At 41.4% G+C, this 21,578-nt stretch overlaps 1 protein-coding gene across 8 annotated transcripts in view; it reads right to left on the bottom strand.

The window, feature by feature from the left end:
* disp1 (dispatched homolog 1 (Drosophila)) overlaps positions 1 to 21,578 on the bottom strand; it is a 335,964-nt gene that overhangs the window by 38,423 nt on the left and 275,963 nt on the right. For all 8 annotated transcript variants that reach the window (XM_060848431.1, XM_060848467.1, XM_060848440.1 and 5 more), the window contains one exon: positions 2,858 to 2,887. In XM_060848431.1, coding sequence (XP_060704414.1) covers positions 2,858 to 2,887 — 30 coding nt within the window. The remainder of the gene's footprint in view (positions 1 to 2,857; positions 2,888 to 21,578) is intronic.

The following is a 21,578-nucleotide window of genomic DNA, read 5'->3' as shown; positions in this document are numbered from 1 at the left end:
GTAATGGGTGGGTTGCGCTTCGGCAGGTCGGTGTGGACTTGTTGGGCCGAAGGGCCTGCTTCCACACTGTAGGGAATCTAATCTTAAAAAAAATAGCATTCACAGGAAGAACAATTATTATAAATGCTCAAAGATGCCAATTAATGTCAATAATTCACTTCAATTGTCAAAGCAGAGTTGTGTGCTGAGCAAATGCTTTTATTAGTCCCTTGTGGTGGATGATGATGGACAGCAATGGAGGGCGATGGTGGAGGATCATTGGTCAATTGTGTCAAAGGCTGCAGAAAGGTCAAGAAGGACAATTAGGGCAAGTTTATCTTTGTCACAGTCCCATAGGATATCATTTTGGGTGCTCTAGCAGGAAATACAAAACCAGATTGGAGTGTTTCAAACAGGCATTCAAACATTCAATAGGGCTCCTAGTTGCAGTATGACACCCAGCACCTCCACCTCACCAACATCGTACTTTGCTGTCTCCAACCTGTCAAACCTGACCTCTCACCCCTCTTTGCTAGGGCTTGCCAATCCAGTCCCAGTGAAAACCCCACTTACTGTGCAGCCTCAGCATTGCTCTCCTCTGGGGACTGCCTATAGTCTTAGCAGTTCCAACACCCCCCCGATTGGTGCTGCTGGGACCACAGAACCGCTCATTGGTTGGCACCTTTCCAAGGCAGGGATTTCTGTTTCCGAGGAACAGAAGTCTCATCCCCAGCCCATTAACAGCCACCTGACCTTTAAGTAACAGTGGTACAGGTTGTTACTCTTGGACAGGCACCCGACTGATTTCATATGCTAGGGAGTGAGGATTACGTGCCCTATAAGATCTAGCCCAGATGTCCTGCTTTCCAAAAAAAAGATAGCCATTGAGAAATAAGTTACAATGAACAGGAAAGACAAAACATCCAAATATACAAAAATAAATCCTTCCTCCACATTCAGAGTGTTGAAATGTAGATCAACTTATTTGTTGTCAGAACCAGAGACTTTCCAACAGGCTCTTCATTTTCCCAAACTCAACATACTTTGAAACCTCAAGCTTAATAAAATTTCTTTCTGGCTTTACACACCAGTGCTGCTACAGGACTTTGCTTTTAAACCAAATTTCTCACTTAAGATAGAGGCACCCTGTGTGGATTCATCTTGCGCAACTGTCACTAGCAGATTTTTAATATTTACGACCACTCTCCAAGTTTCCATGAAAGATGTTAGCGATGGAACCACAGTGTGTACCAGACTATTATTAGGTTAGGCATAAAGCTTGGCAAAGGTACAACTATTGGATCTGAATCCTGTCGAGGATGGAATTTCCTTCAGACAGCATTTGGCTCTGTTTGGTATCAGTGGAATCCACCCAAGGAAGAAAGGTTGGCAGTCCTATTTTTAGTGCTTCTTCATGACTTGCACTTCCTAGCACATGTTTGCAAACCCAACAAGCACAGACCACCAACTGTGCCCTTGGAGAAAGTCACACCAAGAAATGCAGAGCATCTTGAATGAGGCAGTCACATATTGAATCAGCCCGAGTGTTTAAAAAGGAAGTGGTGAGGGTATTGAGGAATATGAGGGAAGCAGAAAGGTGGGATGCTAAAATATTGGTGAGTCAGGCTCAAAAAACTGTTTATCTCACTTCTGATTGCGTAGATCTGGGTAGCTAAGTTGGTTTAGGCAGTGAATAGCTGAGTTGTAATGAGGATACAGACTCAATCGCTGTCTATGTTGAATTAAGCAATTTTACAAAAGGGCGGTTTTGGAGGTGAGGGTTAAGGAGCCCACTGTAATGATTATTGAACAGAAAATAACCTGTGTGATGTTGGTGTTGCTGGCAAGGTCAATATTTATCAGTAACTGTCCTGATGGTGTCATGCTGAATTGCCTTCGTAAATAGAACTGAGTGACTTGCTAAGCTATCTGAGAATCACACCAGAGTGGGAAAGGATGTCAGATCACCTTTCCTAGTGTACACTGGGTACTTGCAATAACCTGGGAGTCTCAAGGTGCCTTATTGATAACCTTTTTATTCTGGACTTATTTAACTAACTGAATGTAAATTCCCCAGCAAGCACAGTGGCATTTGAACTCATGTCCCTGGATTATTAATACAGTAGTATAATCACTTTGTTGCCATACTCCCTACCATTATCCTTTCTCTTGCAATTAAATGTGGGTGTCAAGGTAAAAGTAGATAGAATAAAGTCTTAAGTAAAATAAAAATGAATCGCTTTCGTGCTTTTAGATAAATTCTCTCAAATTATATGGACATCCCTTTGAATATGCAGCAGTAATATGTTGTTCCTGTTCTTCAGTCCCTCCAAATTGCTATGCCCTGGGGACAGGGTGGTGTAATTATGATCTTTCTTCTCTGGATAGCTTTCATATTCTTTGTAGATACAGAATCGGAGCACATTTGTTGGTTATCTGTGTCATCCAATAATCCTGACATTACAGCATTATACCAAATATTCAACAAAACAAAACATTGCAGATGCTAGAAATCTAGAATAAAAACCAAGAATGCTGGAAATAATCAGCAGGTCAGATAGCTTCTGTAGCAAGAAATAAAAAGTTGACATTTCTGACTGAATTCCAGTTTCAATATTCCAGTTCTGATGAAAGATCACCAACTGTAAAATTCAAATATTTTTCTAACTCCAAAGATGCTGCCTGTCATGCTGAGTACTTCTGGTTTCATTTGCAGTGAATTGTGTAGCTGAATGTGATGATTTCTGAATTGCATCAGTTGATCAGATTCACAGCGTACTGAGCAGTGCTCTGCACACGTGGCTGCGAAGGTCAGTATGGAGCTGCCTTGGGAAGGTCATGCACACAGGCAGCATTGCCAATACTTTAAACCACTCACCTTCGGGGAAATCGGAACAGCCTCGGAGGTCTGAAAGGAAAACACAGAAAAAGGTAAAGTTTAATTCTCAAATTCAAAAGAGTGTTCCTTATTTTAAATTAAAGAAAAATTCACCCTTGGCCCTGTCCACAGTGAACCTCAGGTCTTTGAAGGCTAACGTTAAGAACTAGCTGACAGGAAAGCCCAAGGGAACTCTCTTTCCAATCTTTCTTTCTCCCTGTGGAAAGTATTTGGATTCATTTGGCATCTCCCCTCTGTAAGCAAAGTCAACCATATTGCTCTAGTCAGACTAGGTAAGGGCAATAGATCTTTTTTTCCCTTATAAAGGTCATAATGAACCAGATGGGCTTTAGTGACAATTGACGGTAGTTTCATTCCATTTTTACAATCCGCTGATTGGCAACACATCCACCAGAGACACTCAGCAGCAACAATGCACACCATCAACAAGACGTACTGCAAAGATTCTCCAAGGCTCCTTAGACAGCACCTCCCAAACCCACCACCATGACCATCTAAAAGGTCATGGGTACCAGATGGATGGAACCACCATCACCTGCTAGCTCCCCATCCTGACATGAAATATATTGCTTACTTTGCTGTCACTCAGTCAAAATCCTAGAACTCCCTCCCTAACAGTATTGTGAATTTACCCATAACAAACACACTGCAGTAATGCAAGACCATAACATGTCGGAGGCAGAAGTAGGCCATTTGGGTAATTAAGTTAATACACCCATTCAATGAAATCATGGCTCATCTGGTAATCTTTAAGTCCATTTTCTTGTTCTATAAGCCTTGATTCAAAAAGGGAGACAAAATATCAGGTAACTATAGACAAGTTATCTGTCATGGGGGAAACATTAGGATTTATTAAAGGAAGTATTAGCAAAGTATTTCAAAATACATAATAAAGTCATTTTGGTTTCATGAAGGGGAAATCATGCCTGACAAATTTATTACTGATTATAATCTGTTCATCTCAGGCTTGAATATACTGAATAGCCCACACTCCACGGCCACCTGCAGTGAAGAATTCCATAGATTCACTATCCTCTCTGATTCAGGAGCAAAGATTGATGTTCCTCTGTGCTCTAGCTTCCTACAGTCTTTCCCCACCTTAAAAAAAATCAGTTCTATCATCCTTCTTAAGTGCATAAACTCACATTTCCCATATCATAGTCCAGATGCCTAGCATTCGCCCATTCATTAACTTGTCTATATCCATCAGTAGATGTTTTGTGTCATCCCCACTACTTGCTTTCCCAGCTATGCTTGTTTCATCACAAACTTGCCCATACTACAATCACTTCCATCATAAAAGTCATTACTAATATAAATTCTAAAAAAAATTGTGCGCCCAGCACTTATTCCTGAAGAACTCCATGAATGACAGGTTACCATCTGGAAAATGACCCCCTTATCTCAATTTTCTGTCTTCTCTTAGTTAGCCAATCCGCTACTCATAATATACTACCCCTAACACCACTGGCTCTTGTTAAGTAGTTTTATATGTCATGCTTGTAGGGATTATTATGAGGAGAGTCAGGTGGGCCTCATAGAATAGGAATTCCCTGTTGCAGCTTTTACTCTGGTTCAATCAGGGAGACCTGACTGACAGATATAAACAGGAGTGTCAGAGAGTCTGTTCATTCTGAGAGCTAGCTCTGAGGAAGCTGGATCAATGTCAAGGACTATCCAGGTGTAAATAAAGGGGAACTTGGTAATGGGATACCAGCCTCTGTGGAGTTATTTCAGATGATTCCTGACGAAGGGCTCTTGCCCGAAACGTCGATTTCGCTGCACTTTGGATGCTGCCTGAACTGCTATGCTCTTCCAGCACCACTGATCCAGAATCTGGTTTCCAGCATCTGCAGCCATTGTTTTTGCCTTATTTCAGTACCTTCTTGAACATCTTTTGGAAATCCAAATATATTACACCTACTGATTCCCTGTTATCTTTCCTGCTTGTTATTCCCTCAAAAAACTGACATAAATCTGTCAGGAACAATTTTCCTGTCATGAAAAAGTATTGACTCTGCTTGATTTTTTAAATGCATTTCTAAAAATTCTGCTAATATTTTCTATATAATTAATCATAACAATTTCCTCATGACCAATATTAAGGTAACAGGTGCATAGTTACCTTTTCTTGTCTCTCTTCCTTTCCAAATAAGGGTGCTACATTGGCAGTTTGAGAAGATAACTCATCATTACCTTCAGAAGGGAAACTAGCGGTGAGCAATAAACCCTGGCCTGGGCAGTGGTGCCAACACTCCTTGAAAGAATTTTTAAAGTTGGTAATTGTATATAGATTCCACCACCTGATATGGTGGGATTTGAAACAGTGTCCCAAGTCATTAGTCTAGACCTCTGGAATATTAGTCTGGAATATTGATTGTGGATACTGCATGACATACAAATCAGATTTGTTGCTCAACACTAGGGTCTCACTGTGGCACCACGAATTATTACAATAACTTGCATATCTATAGCGTACTTAACGTAGTGAAACATTCCAAGATTTTTTTTCCACAGAAGTTATGATCAGATGGAAGTTGACACTGGATCTGCATATAGTTATACAGGCTGTTAACATAAGACTGGTCAAAGAAGTGGGAACTTTTTAATGAAATGCTGATGACTTGATGGCCATGCCTTCAAATGAGAGGCGTTCTGGGCCACTCCAGAGGGCAGTTAAATGTAAACCACGTGGCTGTAGGCCAGACTGGGTAAGGATGGCAGATTTCTTTTCCTAAACATCAGTTCTGTACTAGGTGGGTTTTTGTGGCAATAGACAGTGTTTCATGACACTTTTAGTGACACTATCTTTATATTCCAGATCGATAGTTCAACCCACTGATTGGTACCGCATCCACTCCCTTATCCACCGACAATGAGTCGCTGCATTCACCAAAGATCCTCAGACAGCACTTTCCTAACACACAACCAATTCCATCCAGAAGGAGCAAAATGGAAACACCAGCCTGCTAAACCACTGACTATCCTGACTTGGAAATATATCACTGCTCTTTCAGTGTCAGTAGGTCAAACATCTCAAACTCCCTTCCTAACAAGACTGCATGCCTACCTACATCAAATAGACTGCAGTGGTTCAAAAAGGTTTTTCACCATCACCTTCACGAGAGTAACAAGGGAAGGATAAGAAATACTGGCTCCCTGATGTGGTGGCATGGTGGTGTGATGTCACAAGAAGAGTTGGAAATGAGAAGAGAGGCAGAGAGTTTAAGGAGGTAACTTCAGAACCATACGGTAACATAAGGAAAGTGAAGGTGGGGATATTTAGTTACATATATTGGTATGGCTTAACCGATAAGGAGAAGTTGACAAGGTTGAACTAGGTGGGGACTGTGAATGGTGAGGAGTACATAAAGAGGTTTCAGGGTGATTAAGACAGTCAGGTCACTGCGAAAATGCATGGCAGGTGCAGTATAACATGGATCAGTGTGAGGTGGCTCCCTCTGGAAGGAAAACAGAATGGCAGAATACTATTTACATAGTGAGAGATTAGGAAATGTTAATCAACAGATTGAAGCACCACACCATATGAGGTTATACTGATGATGCTGTGTTCATCACATACACACAGAAAGTCAACTATATGGCCCAGCTGACCCGATTAATTTACATAAGACAAACCTGTTACCCGAGGAACTAATGTGGTGAATCTTCACTGTGTTCCCTGTATGCCTGCCTATGTCTATTGTTACAACATGGGGTAAGTTCTCCTGCTTAATGTAAACCAGCAACACAGAAAAGATTTATCCTGAGTACCATTCTGTGAAAATTCGAGAGGTCAAGAACTATTTCAAGTAAAAATTAACAACTTTATTTCTTAAAGTATAACAGAGAATAATTAACTAACAACTATTTACAACTTCTTCCTCGAGCCTATTGCTTCTCTAATACTAGTCTGATAAAACTCCCAATTATAATTTACAAAACCACACTTCTTATCTCAAAACCAGGCAGCTTTCAGTTCTTCTCTGTATTTCAGTCTTCTTTTCTTCTTTGGGATTCTGCTTCACAAGTTACTGAGTGATAAAGAGAGCTTTTTTTTTGGGCAGTCTTTTTACATGCTGATGGCTTGGCAGTTCTCCTCTCAACGGTTCAATTTTCCTCAGTCAAACCCCCCAAAGCAACGGATTGCGTCATTGGCTTTTAATATTGTCAATATACAAAATTCAAACTGGATTGGAGTTTGGTATTTTTCGGTGTATAATTTAAACTGATTGACCTAATTCAAACCTGCTTGTCGTTTACAGGCAACTAGCTAATCACGTTATTTGACTTAAATGTTATATTATTTTTGCTCAGTCAGCTAGTTCTGTTGCTTTAAACACTCTTAAAGGTGCAGTACACCCGCATCTTCATAACATCCGCCTCCTTAAGATAAAAATGAACCATCATAATGAAAAGATGGCTTCATTCTTTTTTTCTATTTTTTAAACACATTAATCTAACATACAGATAACTTCAATATAAGTTCACCTTAACTTCTTCCCATATACCTGTACATATATAACATTAAGTAAATACAAATCTCATCTCAACTTCACCAGTTAAGTCTATGATAACACATCTGTGGTTACATTCTTACAACCCACATGCGTGATTTTTAAATTAGAAGCCTGTAACATAAGACTCCAAGAAATAGTCTCATATTCCTGTCTTTAAAGTGTTCTAAGAATGTAAGTGGATTGTGATCCATGTACACAACCATCTCCAACACATTGTTAGTGACATACACATTAAAATGTTATTAAGGCCAGTACCAAACTCAATACTTCCTTTTCAATTGTGGAATATTTTCTATGCTGGATGTTCAGCTTCTTCAAAAAGTAACTGACTGGCAGTTCAATCTCATCCTCATCTTCCTGTAGGAGTACACCTCCAACTCCGATGTCACTGGCGACTTTAAAAGGTTTTGAAAAGGTTGGTGGAGCTAAAACTGGTTTGGTGATTAATATTAATTTCAAATGATCGAATGCCTCTTGGCATAGTTCTGTCCACCAAAACTTTGTGCTCTTCTTCAACAAATCAGTTAATGGTGCCACAACACTGCTGAACTTTGGAACAAACTTTTAATAGACTCTGCTGAGTCCCAAGAATTGAAGCACCTCTTTCTTCGAGGCTTGTCATGTGAAATTCCTTGATGGCCTTCATTTTGTGTTCTGTGGGGTCAATCTTCCATGACTGATGTTATGTACCAAGTACGTCACCTCTACTTTTGCAATTCAGTTTTATTTAAGTTTGTCACTAAGTTTTGCTTCTCGTGGTCATTCAAAGTGCTCTGCCAACTGTCCAGTGTGATATTTCCAGGTCTTACTAAAGAGCACTACATCGTCCAAATAGACTGCAGTTTGTTAACCCAGCCACAACTATTCATGATTCTTTGGAATGTGGCAGGTGTGTTCTTCATTCCAAAGGGCATCACTTTAAACTGATATCGTCCATTTGGGGTAACCACGCATGAAGCCCAACTTGGTGATGTAACTGACTTGTCAGACTTTCTCGATTCAGTCCTCCAATCTAGGAATTGAATATGAGCCTGATTTTGTAACGGTGTTGAACTTCTGATAATCCATGCAGAATCATTGAGTCCAGTCTGGTTTGGGAACTAAGACGATCGGCGAACTCCAGTCACTCTGGTTTGGTTCGATAGTGTCGTTGTCAAGCATGGCCTCCACCTTCATCTTGACCTGTCTGGCTTTGAACGGATTGAGCCTATATGGGTGTTTTTTTTTAATCAGAGCAGTATTCCCTACGTCTACCTCATGTACAATAGCATTAGTCCTCTCCATTTGGTTCTTACATATGTCCTTATAGAGCAGTAACAAATCTTTCAATTGCGTTCTCTGCTCCTGAGACAGATAGCTTACTAACCTATCCCACTCCTCAAGGACTCGTTCATTTTTTAACCTACTTTTCAATTGAATTGAATTGAATTTATTGTCATGTGTACCGAGGCACAGTGAAAAGCTTTGTCTTGTGAGCAATTCAGGCAGACCCCAGCGTTAAGCAGCGTAGGGAAACAGCGGCAAAAACAAAAACAAAGGGACAGATGAATGTTTAGAATTTGTGAGTGCACTCAGTATAATAACAACAGTGGGGTAGAAAGTGTTTCAAATCCGTCTGGTGCATGTGTTCAGGCTTCTGTACCTTCTCCCTGATGGTAGAGGTTGTAGAAAAACATTGCCAGGGTGGGATGGATCTTTGAGAATGCTGGCGGCCTTTCCTTGACAGTGGGCCTGGTAGATGGATGCTGTAGCTGGAAGGTTGGCCTTTGTGATTGTCCAGGCTGAGTTCACCACTCTCTGTAACCGTCTCTGATCTTGAATGGTACAGATGCCATACCAGGGAGTGATACATCCAGACAGAATGCTCTCAATGGCACACCTATAAAAGTTGGTAAGGGTATTCATCGTCACGCCAAGTTTTCTCAGCTGCCTGAGAAAGAAGAGACGTTGTTGGGCCTTTGTAACCAGTGCATGAAGAGTCCAAGAAAGCTTGTTGTGGATGACCACTCCCAGGGTTTGACACTCTCCACTCACCCTGCTGAAAGTCAATAATGAGTTCCTTGGTTTTGCTGACATTAAGAACGCGATTGTTCTCAGTGCACCATTTTTCCAGGTGCTCCACTTCCGTCTGTAGTCTGTTTTGTTGCCATCTGAGATTTGATCGACTATAGTGGTGTCATCAGTGAACTTGCAACTCGTATTTGGCGATGTAGTCATGTGTATGCAGCGAGTACAGTAGGGGGCTTAGTACACACCCCGGGGGGCTCGAGTGTTGAGTGTTAGTGAGGATAAAATATTGTCCCCAATTTTCACTGATTGTGGCCTGTGGGTCAGGAAACTGAGGATGGGGCTTAGTCCGAGATCACTAAGTTTAGTCAGAAACTGCAGAGAGTGGGGCTTAGTCCGAGATCATTAAGTTTAGTAATCAGTCTCGAGTGGATAATAGTGTTGAAGGCTGAACTCTAGTCTTTGAGTAGGATTCTTATGGAGCTATTCTTGGCATCAAGATGCTCTAGGGAGGAGTGAGAGGCGAGTGATATGGCATCTGATGTGGATCTGTTGGTCCAATAGGCAAATTGGAGTGGGTCAAGAGTAGTGGAGAGGCTGGACTTGGTTAATGCCATGACCAGCCTTTCAAAGCACTTCATGACCACTGGAGTTAGGGTCACTGAGACCTGGTGCACGAGTTTTGTTTAGGCACAGGGATGATGTTGGCTCTCTTGAAACAGGCAGGGGCAGGGACAGTGACTTGCTGCAGGGAGAGTTTGAAGATGTCAGAGAAGACCTCTGCTAGTTGATCTGCGCATGCCCTCAGTGTATGGCCTGGTACTCCATCTGGTCCCAACGCTTTCCTTGGATTCACACAAAGGCACATCAAAATCCTCACCATCTGGGTGTGATTCCTCAGTCTGCGAGACAGTAACCAACACCTGTTTCTCCAGTTCTTTCTATCTAGAATAATACAGTTTCAACATGTTCACATGATATACTTGATGTTTTTTTTCTATCTGGTATCTTTACTACATAGTTCACCTGACTTTATTTTTTCTCAGTTTGATAGGGAGCACAAACCTGGCTTTGAAGGGATCTCCTATCACTGGTAACAATAGGAACAATGTCATCTCCTCGGGAAAATATCCGAGTCTCAGAGCGTGTATCTGCCACCTGCTTCATTCTACACTGTCCCCTCGTTGGGTGCTGGTTAGCTAACTCACCTACTCTATTTAGTCTCTCCCTCATCTCCGATACATAATCTCAGTGTGAGATCTCCGACTTTGCTCCTGTCAATTTCTCTTTAATTAATTTCCAAGGGCCTCTCACTTAACGACCTAATATTAACTCAAAGGGAGTGAACTGGGTAGATTTGTTTGGGGCATATTTAACTGCAAACAAAACAAGTGGGTTACCTTTATCCCAATCATTCGGGTAATCCCGACAGTAAGCTCTCAACATGGTCTTCAAGGTCTAATGCCACCTTTCTAAAGCTCCCTGGGATTCAGGATGATACACACTGGATTTAAAGTGTTGTATACCTAAGCTATCCATAACCTCATAAACAGCCTAGCAGTAAAATTAGACCCTCTATCTGACTGAATCTCTCTGGGTAACCCATACTGTATGACGACAGCTACTACCTCTTCTACCCTTTTTGCCTCGAAACTCCGTAATGGAATTGCCTCTGGAAATCTGGTAGACACATCCATTGTGGTTAACAAGGACTGGTTCCCACATCTAGTTCTCCGGAAGAAACCTACAAAATCAAATAACCCACGTGAAAGGTTCTTCAAATGCAGGAATTGGCAACGAAGCTGCTGGTTTTGTTACCGCCTGGAGCTGACCTACTATTTGGTATGTCTGACATGCTTGGCAAAAGTTAACCATATCTTTGTGCATTCCAGGCCAGTAAAAATGTTTTTGTACCTTAGCCTGAGTTTTTTGTACCCGTAGGTGACCTCCTACAGGTAGTTCATGTGCTACCCAGACCACCTCCTGGCTGTAAGCTATCGGCAACACAATCTGGTGCACTTCGGCCCATTTCTCCTCTGCACTAACCTGCTGTGGTCTCCATTTCTGTCTTAGAATTCTATCTTTCAGAAAATAACTCTCCGGAATATTCTCTGTCTCCTTTTCAGAGTATGCCTCCACAAATACATCTTTTACTGTCTTGTCTTGCTGTTGCAAGTCCCTTACCCTTTCAGGAGTAAACACTTCAGTCTGACCCTCTGCCTGTTCAGGTTTTAACTGCACCATTACATCAAACAGGGTGTCCACTAACTGAACCTCAACTCCTTCATCTTTCTCTTTATTTTTCACTTTGTGCTGTGACTTATGACAGTGGGATCTGGTTACCACACAGTCTGGGAAAATACTGGGATATTTCTGTTTTAACTCCTCAGTTTCTTGGTCTTCCTTGGGCTTCTCCACAACAAGGGGTGTCACTCCCACCTTGCATCCTGTCAAATCATTCCAAAGAGGGGAAAGGTATAAAAGAGACTTGCGGGGCAACGTTTTCACACAGAGGGTGGTACGTGTATGGAATGAGCTGCCAGAGAATGTGGTGGAGGCTGGTACAATTGCAACATTTAAGAGGCATTTGGATGGGTATACAAATAGAAAGGGATATGGGCTGGGTGCTGGCAGGTGGGATTAGAATGGGTTGGGCTATCTGATCGGCATGGACGGATTGGACCGAAAGGTCTGTTCCATGCTGTACATCTCTACGACTCTATGAATCCCTGGATCTCACACTCAGTCAATCACACCCACTGTAATTTCCCTAGTTTTGAGTTGACACTCCAACTTGACCTTACGTAGGAGAACGTTAAATTTCTGTCCATCTATCCCACAAATTGCCACACTCTCGAGTAACAGATCAGAAAGAGTGCATATTCGTTCATCTCTTACTATCAGTGACTGGTTAGATCCTGCATCTCTCAAAATTATAACTTCTTGTCCTTCTCTCCCTGTTCTTTCTGAGTAAACTTTACCCAGGGAGGTGAACTCTTTGTAGAGATCAGGTACTAACTCCATCCCCAGCCCCTGCCTGGGCTGTGCACTCTTCTACAGCTCCTCGGCTCTTCTTGGGGTCTCCTTTACTACTTCCTCTAATGCCCCTGGCTTAGCTTCTTTTATCATATCTTTTCCCACAGCGCCTTTCTTTAACAACCAGCACTGTGACTTTGCGTGTCCCACTTTACCACAGTGGAAACACCTGAGGCCTTTCACCTCCTTTCCACTCTCTTGGGCTTCATTTTTATTCTGTGGTAAATTCTTACCACTATTCTCTACTCTTGGTTTAGTAGTGCAGGATCTCTCCTTCTCCCATCTTCTATCCCTCACAAGATGAAATTCTGGCCGGAAGCTGGTCTTATGCACCAACATGTACTCATCTGCTAATTCTGCTGCCCTTCTCACTTCCTGAACTTTCTGTTCATCCATGTGAATTTTTACCATTTCTGGAAGTGAGTTTCTAAACTCCTCCAGCAGAATAATCTCTCTTAGACCCTTATAGGTCTATTTTCAAAGCACGCGCCCATTGATTAAAATTATCATGTTTAATTCTTTCAAACTCAACATAAGTCTGACCTGGTTCCTTCTTTGAGTTTCTGAACCACTGTCTATGTGCTTCTGGTACCAATTTATAAGCACTTAAAATAGCCTGTTTCACCTCTTGATACCTCATCTGACAGCATAGCAGATACCTCACTCACTCTGCCTACTAGTTTTCCCTGAACTAGCACTACCCGTAAATTCTCAGACCACTCCATCTGCCTAGCCAATTCTTCAAATGAAATAAAGAACGCTTCAACACTTACTCATCAAAATGTGGCAGAGTTTTGACATGTATAAATATCATTACCTTCTCTTTTAATCTCCATCCAGTTAACTTGACTTTGGTGACTAAGTCACAACTTCTCAAGTTCAAATTCTCTTTTTGCTCAGCTAAGGTCTTTCTCTCTCTTTCTTTTTCCTCTCTCTCTGTCCTCTCTCTCTCTTTCTCTCTCCCCTTCTTCTCTCTCTCTCTCTTTGCTCAGCCAAGAATCTTGTCTCTCTCTTTTTCCTCTCTCTCCCATTCTTCCCTCTCTCTTTCCCTTTTTCTCCCTTTGTTTATCTTCTAACTCCATTTTCCTCAATTGTAATTTAAGTTTTTCTACCTCTACTGCACTTGTCTATTCCTCTTACACACCTAAGTGTTTGAATAACTCCCTTACAATTTCAGTGTTACTTCTGTCCTTGGTTAAACCCAAATCTAACTTATTTGTTAATTCTAAAGGTATGGCCTTTTTCTTTCCTGCTAAACTTTCTTGGCAAATTTGAGAATCATCTTCAAATCCCAGAACCTCTTTAGCAATTTTAAGAGTCATTTCTCTCACTTTTAATTTAATCAACCACAAGTCACCGAAATTAAAACAAATTGTCTCACCTACATTTTATTTAAAGATCTGGGACACTAACCTGCAAATGTTTAAATCTGCTAGGAAATCTATTCAAATCTGTCAAAACCAGTTCAAATCCCGACAATGAACCCCAAACTGTGATGACACGGGGGAACCTCTCCTGCCTAATTTAAAGCAGCAACACAGGAAAGATTTATCCCATGCAGCAATCTGTGAAAATTCGATTGGCCAAGAACTATTTCAAGTAAAAATTAACAACCTTATTTCTTGAAGTATAACAGAGAATAATTAACTAACAACTACTTACAACTCCTTCATCTAGACAAAAGTGAGGACTGCAGATGCTGGAAACCAGAGTTTAGATTAGAGTGGTGCTGGAAAAGCACAGCAAGATGCTGCCTGACCTGCTGTGCTTTTCCAGCACCATTCTAATCTAAACTCCTTCACCTAACCTATCTTTTACCTTCCCTTTTATACTAATCCGATAAAGCTCCCAATTACGATTTACAAAACCATACATCTTATCTCAAAACCAGGAAGCTTTCGGCTCTTCTCTGTCTTTCAGTCTTTTCTTCTTTTTGGGGATTCTTTTGGGGTACTTTTAAGAGAACTATTTTTCGGGCAGTCTGTTTACATGTTGGTGGCTTAGTGGTTCTCCTCTCAACTGTTCAATTTTCCCCGGTCTTATACCCCCAAAACATCAGATTGTGTCATTGACTTTTAAGATTGTCAAGATACTAAATTCATACTGGATTGGAGTTTGGTATTTTTTGGGGTATAATTTAAGCTGATTGGCCTAATTGGAATCTGTTTTGTCATTTCCAGGCAACCAGTTAATTGAATTGTTCAACCAAATGGTACATTTTTTTTCCAGAACACTTGGTTCTGCCAGGTAGTTCTATTGCTTTTAACTCTTTTAAAATACACTCACATCTTCATAACACTATTCTTAGGTAAGAAGATACACATTACACTCAGCACTAAGGCCCTATACAGACTTCCTTCCTGCTGTACTCAAGCCCTCTTGCAATGAAGGACAACATGCCAGCTGTTTTCTAAATTGCTTTCAATGACTGATGTACAAGGTAATCAAATCATTAAAGTTTTACTGCATAGAAAGAGGCCCTTCGGCCCATCATTTACCAGTCAGTCATCAAGTACTTATCTGCTCTAGACCCATTTTCTAGCACTACAAGAACTCTGAAACAGAATTACACATTACTAGAAAACTTCAGCAAGTCTGGCAAAATCTGTGAGGAGAAAGCAGAGTTAATGCTTCTAAAGGAACTATCCTTACCCTCGGACTATAATTCCTGGTCATCAAGAACGTCCTTTCCACATCGATCCTATCTAATCCTGTTAGAGTTTTATAAGAAATACCCCTCATTCTTCTAAACTCCAGTGAACACTGTCCTAACCAATTTGGTCTCTCCTGTCATTCCAGGAATGAAACTGTAAACTTTGCACTCCTTTAATAGGCAGAACACTTCACTGATGATTGACAGTAGACTGATGGGTAGTAACTAGTGGTTGACACACCTGGGCAATTTTTCATATTGTCAAGGAGTTACCAGTGCTGTAGCTGTACTGAAGAGCCTGGTTGGGGGAGCAACAAACTTTGGAACAAACATTTTCAGTATTATTGCTGGAATGTTTTGAGTCTCGTAACCTTTACACTATCAAGTGCCTCCAACTGTTTCTTGATATCACATGAAGTGAATCGATTTGACTGAAGACTTGAGAGATGACCACTGGAGGAGGCCGAGATGGATCACCCACTCAGCACTTCTGTCAGAAGATTGCTGCGAATGCTTCAGCCTTGTCTTTTGCACTGATGTGCTGGGTTCTTCCATCATGGAGGATGGAGATATTTGTGGAGCTTCCTCCTCCAGTGAGTTGCTTAATTGTCCACCACTATTCACAACTGGATGTGGCAGGACTGTACAGCTTAGATCTGAAGCAGACCAGAATTTGCTCAGTTCTGAAAAAGGATCACTTGACCCTTTACATTAATCCTATTTTCTCTCCTCAGACCAACTGAGTCTTTCCAACAATTTATGTTTGAGCTTCTGATTTCCAGGATACACAGTTCTTTGGCTTTTCTCCAGACATTACTTGGATGTCTTGATTACTAGGTCAGAGACACTGCCACTGCGTTACTGCCACTCAGATGCAACCAACTATGAAATGGACTGACATGCTGCCCTGGAATCCAGTGTTAGGAAGATGGAGTGATAGTGGTGGGCTGGGGGTCGGGGGAGGGGCTGAGGGTGACTGAATATTATCAAAGCAGAGGATAGTTGTTTCCTCACCAATAGGGAAGTCAAAGGGCGTGAGGACTACATAGGACAGTTGTGCCACATCAAATAGTGAAGCAGGCTTGAGGGCCTGAAAAGCTTATTCTTGCTCTGCATTTGTCTTTTAGCTATTCTTGGCAACTTATGGAAAGGCGAAATCACAAATGTAAAATCATAAGAGGGATAAAACCCTATTTATGCCCAAGGATAAGATCTCCTAAGTATGCAAGTACTCATTACGTAGAAGTGACTCTGGCAGCTTTGCAGAAAGGAAGATGGTTACATAACCAAGGATATTCTGTCTAAAGAGATAGTCGGAATACTCAGAGCTAGATGAACATTAGACGGCTGAAACTCTGGCTCGACGATACTTCCAAACACTAGCCTAATAGCCTGAAATATTTTCACATGTAGGAGATATTAGCCAAACACTGTGGGTAATAGGAACATTACCAGGCCTGGCATGTGCCCCTATGATGATCAATGCAGCAGGATGCCAGCAGACATCAACACTGGAAACAACTTCCCACAGTGATACCTAGTGACCTTCTCACACGCTGCAGTGATGGAACTGTTTCCGATAGTTCCGTTCCTTCAGCCAACAGCGGAAGTGAACTGTGTGAAGCTATTGCATTGCCAATGGATGTGCTGCTGACCAACGCTCCAGATATGAAACAAGCAATTTCTGTCCTTGAAGTAACCCAGATTTCTGGATCAGGCTTTATCTTTCTGAATGGAAGAGGTTTGTTCTTGGCAGTGTGCTTGCTGCTGACACCAAGCAATTTCTTCTTGTTGTGGAGTGACCTTACAGAGATTCATAAAATCAGGAGGGGGATAAATAAGGTCGATAGACAAGGTACTTTCCCTGGGATGGGGGAGTCCAGAACTAGAGGGCAAACATTTAGGGTGAGAGGGGAAAAATATAAAAGGGATCTAAGGGGCAACTTTTTCACACAGAGGGTGGTGTGTGTGTGTGGAACAAGCTGCCAGAGAAAACGGTGGAGATTGGTACAATTACATTTAAAAGGCATCCGGATGGGTACTTGAATAGGAAGGGTTTAGAGGGATATGGGTCAAATACCAGCCAGTGGGACCAGATTAAGTTAGGATATCTGGTCGGTATGGACAAGTTGGACCGAAGGGTCTGTTTCCGTGCTGTATAACTCTATGACCATGTCCTGAATCTTTGGACACTGGCCTAGCTTTTAGGGAGTTTACACAGCTCATCTCCCCTGAAATTAAATTTAATGACATTAGGTGAGAAGCTCAGGAGAATATGTTCTCTAAGTTCAGATGAAAGGTTAGTTAACCTGATGGTGTGCGTTACAAATGTTGTAACTCCTTTTATGGTTTATGTTGGATGCCTGGCAGATGTGTGACATATAGTGCATCATGGTACTATACTAGCAGCTGCAATGAAGTGAGACACAGATTGCACATCACACACACCCCTCCCAGTGCAGTAGATCATTCATCCTCTTATATTGTTAGAGCCAGGGTCTCATGAGATGGCACAGGTGCTGATATTCACAGCCATCTCTGTCCAGCTGCCTTCATCAATCAGGATGAGCTCTTGTTGTCACTAACAGGGAAAATACTCGATTGACTGATTGATTTCTTGTTGCCACATGCACCGAGACACGGTGGATGGTGTTGTACAGGCAGATTGTAATATACAAAGTGCATTAGGAAGTAGAACAAAGTGCAGAGTACAGTGTGACAGCCGCAGAAAAGGTGCAAAGAGAGAGAGAGAGAGAGAGAGAGAGAGATCAGAATTAACACTTGAGAGGGTATAGTGTGTTTTGAGAAGATTTGTAGCTCAGGTTGAGGTTGTGGATGTAAGTTTGTTCATTAAGCTGGATGGTACATTTTCAGATGTTTCGTCATCATACTAGGTACCATTGTCAGTGAGCCTCTGGTGAAGTGCTGGTGTTATGTCCTGCTGTCTACGTATGTGTTTTGGGTTTCCTGGGGTTGGTCATGTCATTTCCGGTTCTTTTTCTCAGGGGGTGGTAGATGGGGTCCAAATCCATGTATTTGTTGATAGAGTTCCAGTTGGAATGCCATGCTTCTAGGAATTCTCGTGCATGTCTCTTTTGGCTTGTCCTAGAATGGATGTGTTGTCCCAGTTGAAGTGGTGTCCTTCCTCACCTGTTTGTAAGGATACTAGTGAGAGTGGGTCACGTCTTTTTGTGGCTAGTTGATGTTCATGTATCCTGGTGGATAGTTTTTTGCCTGTTTGTCCAATGAAGTGTTTGTTACAGTTCTTGCAAGATATTTTGTAAATGATGTTTGTTGTCTGATTGGGTCTTTTAAATTCATTAGCTGCTGTTTTAGTGTATTGGTGGGCTACCATAATGACAAGGGGTCCGAGTAGTCTGGCAGTAATTTCCTAGATGTCTTTGATGTAGGGGAGAGTGGCTAGGGTTTCTGGGTGCGTTTTGTCTGTTTGTTTGGGTTTGTTGCTGAAAAGTCGGCAGACCATGTTCATTGGGTATCCGTTCTTTTTAAATATGCTGTATAGGTGGTTTTCCTCTGCTCATTGTAGTTCCTCTGTGCTACAATGTGTGGTAGCTCGTGAAATAATGTTCTAATGGAGCTTTGTTTGTGTGTGTTGGGATGGTGTCAGAATTTACAGGATATCTCCAGAAACAGAAAAGATTGGAAACCATTGTCTAATGCAGCGTTGACATTTTTATGAGGTTTTCTCTCCACCGTTCTCAGTGCTATTTGCCAACCCTCCTCTCCCATGTCATGTTAAACACAAACAAAAATAAAGAGGGTGAAAATAAGCTGCGAGGAAAAACCTGTAAGTAACATCAGGATGGAGAGCAAGAGATTATTTAAATATATGAAGAGAGAGAAGCCAAAGTGAACATAGGTCCCTTAGAGGACGAGGCTGGGGAAATAATAATGGGGAAATCAGAGTGGCACAGGAGTTGAATAAATACTTTGCATCAGTCTTCACAATAGAATGCACGAGTCACATTGCAAAATTGCTGAATATTCAAGGAGCAAAAGCAGGTGTGGAAATATACAAATAAGACCTATCACGAGAAAAAAATGTGCCAGGGAATCAAATGGGGCTGATGAGATGCACACTCAGATATTAAAGGATATAGCTACAGAGTTAGTGGATGCACTGGCAGTAATCTTCCAGAAACCCTTAGACTCTGGAAAGTCTCAGATGTTTTGAAAACTGCTATTGTAGCACCTTTACTTGAAAAGGGAAGGAGACAGAAAGCAGGTAGCTATCAGCCAGTTAGCTTAATCTCTGTAACTGGGAAACATTGAGTCCATGATAATGTCTGCAATGGCAGAGCTTTTAGCAATATAAACAATGATCAAGCAATGGTTTCATGACGGAGAAATCATATTTACTAGAATTTGGTGAGGAGGTATCAAGTGGGTTAGATAAAGGGTAAGCAATGGATGCAATGTATTTCAATTTTCAGAAGGTGTTTGATAAGGTGCCACACATTAGGCTACTTAATAAGATGAGCCCATAATGTTGGATATAATATATTCATGAGGATAAAGGATTGACCAACTTATGGAAGACAGAGGTTTGGGATTTGAGAGCATTGTCAGGATGGCAGCCTGCAACTAGTGTTGTGTCACAGGGATCAGGGACAATTATTTACAATAGATTAGTGACTTGGATGTGAAAAGTAAATGTATTCTCGCCAAGTTTGTGGATAATAGGTGGGAAGGCAAGTGGTGAAGATGACACGGACAGTATGCAAAGGGAATAGAGGCAGGTTAAGTCAGTGGGTAAAAGCTTGGAATATAATGTGAGAAAATGTGAGGTTATGCACTTAGACAGGAAGGTTAGAGGAGCTGAATATTATGTAAATGGAGAAAGACTGTAGAAAGTTGCAGCACAGAGGGATTTGAGAATCTTAGTTAATGAATCTCAAAAATCTAGCGTCCAAATTCAGCAAGTTAAAAAGAAATGCAAATGAAATGTTGGCTTTTATTTCAAAGGGAATAGAGTATAAAGGTAGGGAGGCTTTGCTAAAACTATACAAGGCATTTGTCAGACTACAGCTGAAATAGTATGACCACTTTTGGTCCTTTTATCTAAGAAGAAATACATTGGTATTGGAGGCAGTCCACAGAAGGTTCATTAGGCTGATACCACATATGGAGGACTGTCTTAAGAGGAGAAATTGTAGATGAGACCTGAACTCATTAGAGTTTAGAAGACTGAGGCAGCCTTCTTGAAACATGTGAGATTCCCAGGGCCGAGATCTAGGAGCTGAGGTTATAATCTCAGAATAATAATCACACTTTTAAGACAGAGATGAGGAGGAATTTCTTATTCTTTACCACAGAGGCTAAGTTATTAAGTATATTCAAGGCTGAGATAGATATTTAATCACTAGGGATAGGGAAAAGGCAGAAACATGGAGTTGAGGATTATCAGATAAGCCATGATCTCATTGAATGGCAGAGTAGACTTGTTGGGTGAAATGTCCTAAGGTTTATAGTTTTACATCATAAAAATGGAAAGAAATCAGTGTCCTATAGCTATATTATTGTCCTCTGGTGATAGTATCTGAAGAGAGGAGAGTGGATTGACCTATTCCCTGATCTTTGGTACAATAGTGCATGACTGGCACATGTTTAGACAGCAGCTGTGCCTGCTCACTCTAGGCCATTTACCCACTTGTTCACACTAATCAATCACTGCCTCTCACTTGCTCATTATTGCATAGCTGAGAACAGCTCTGTTAGTTAAACATCTCCTTTGAAGTGCTTGCCAAGTTTCATAGTATTCAGAAGCTATGTTTTGAAACATAAAACACAGGATGGAGGAAAAGTGCCTGAGGAGATTTGATAGCTGTACTCATACAGCCCATCCCCCTCCCAGACCATTTAAATTTCATGAATTGTAAGGATACTGGACTGCGTTTGATTTCAGAAAATAAATCCTTCCTAAAATTCATGTTTGTGGTAACAGGTAAGACGCTAACAGACGACGAGGCTGAGACATTGCTCGCACAGGTCTCTGGGGTCAATCCAGTGATGGCGTGGTATTTAGGAATCATCCTTTTTGGTTTTAGAAAGAATTCACTGACTTTTTGCTCATTGTATCCTTTTGCTGGCAAGGATTCTGAATCTGTGCTTGCAGTCACTTTCAAACACAGCAGAATGCTGTTCTGAGATTTGCTGTGAATAAATTGATAACAGGTTCCTGGATTACAACAGTGCGTACAACTCAAAAAAGTACTGAATTGGATGCTATGAGTTTTGGAAAATCTTGAGTCTGCCTTCCCCTCTCGCTGTTAAAGAAAATGGTTACTCTCTTCATATTGAATGCAAAACATTTCAGCACTGCCTCGACCACCTTGCTCCTTTTAAGGTTTAGCACACACAGGATGGGTTCAATAGACTTGCTCTGTTCTATAAATCTCTTTCTAATAATTGCTTCTATCTTGAGTTGGCTCAATGTTTCTGCCACTGCATCTTGGGTCCTGAG

The sequence above is a fragment of the Hemiscyllium ocellatum genome, chromosome 3 (assembly GCF_020745735.1).
Source record: "Hemiscyllium ocellatum isolate sHemOce1 chromosome 3, sHemOce1.pat.X.cur, whole genome shotgun sequence".
Taxonomy (NCBI): Eukaryota; Metazoa; Chordata; class Chondrichthyes; order Orectolobiformes; family Hemiscylliidae; genus Hemiscyllium; species Hemiscyllium ocellatum.
Note: the sequence above shows the minus strand (reverse complement) of the source record. Positions and strands in the feature narration are given on the sequence as shown.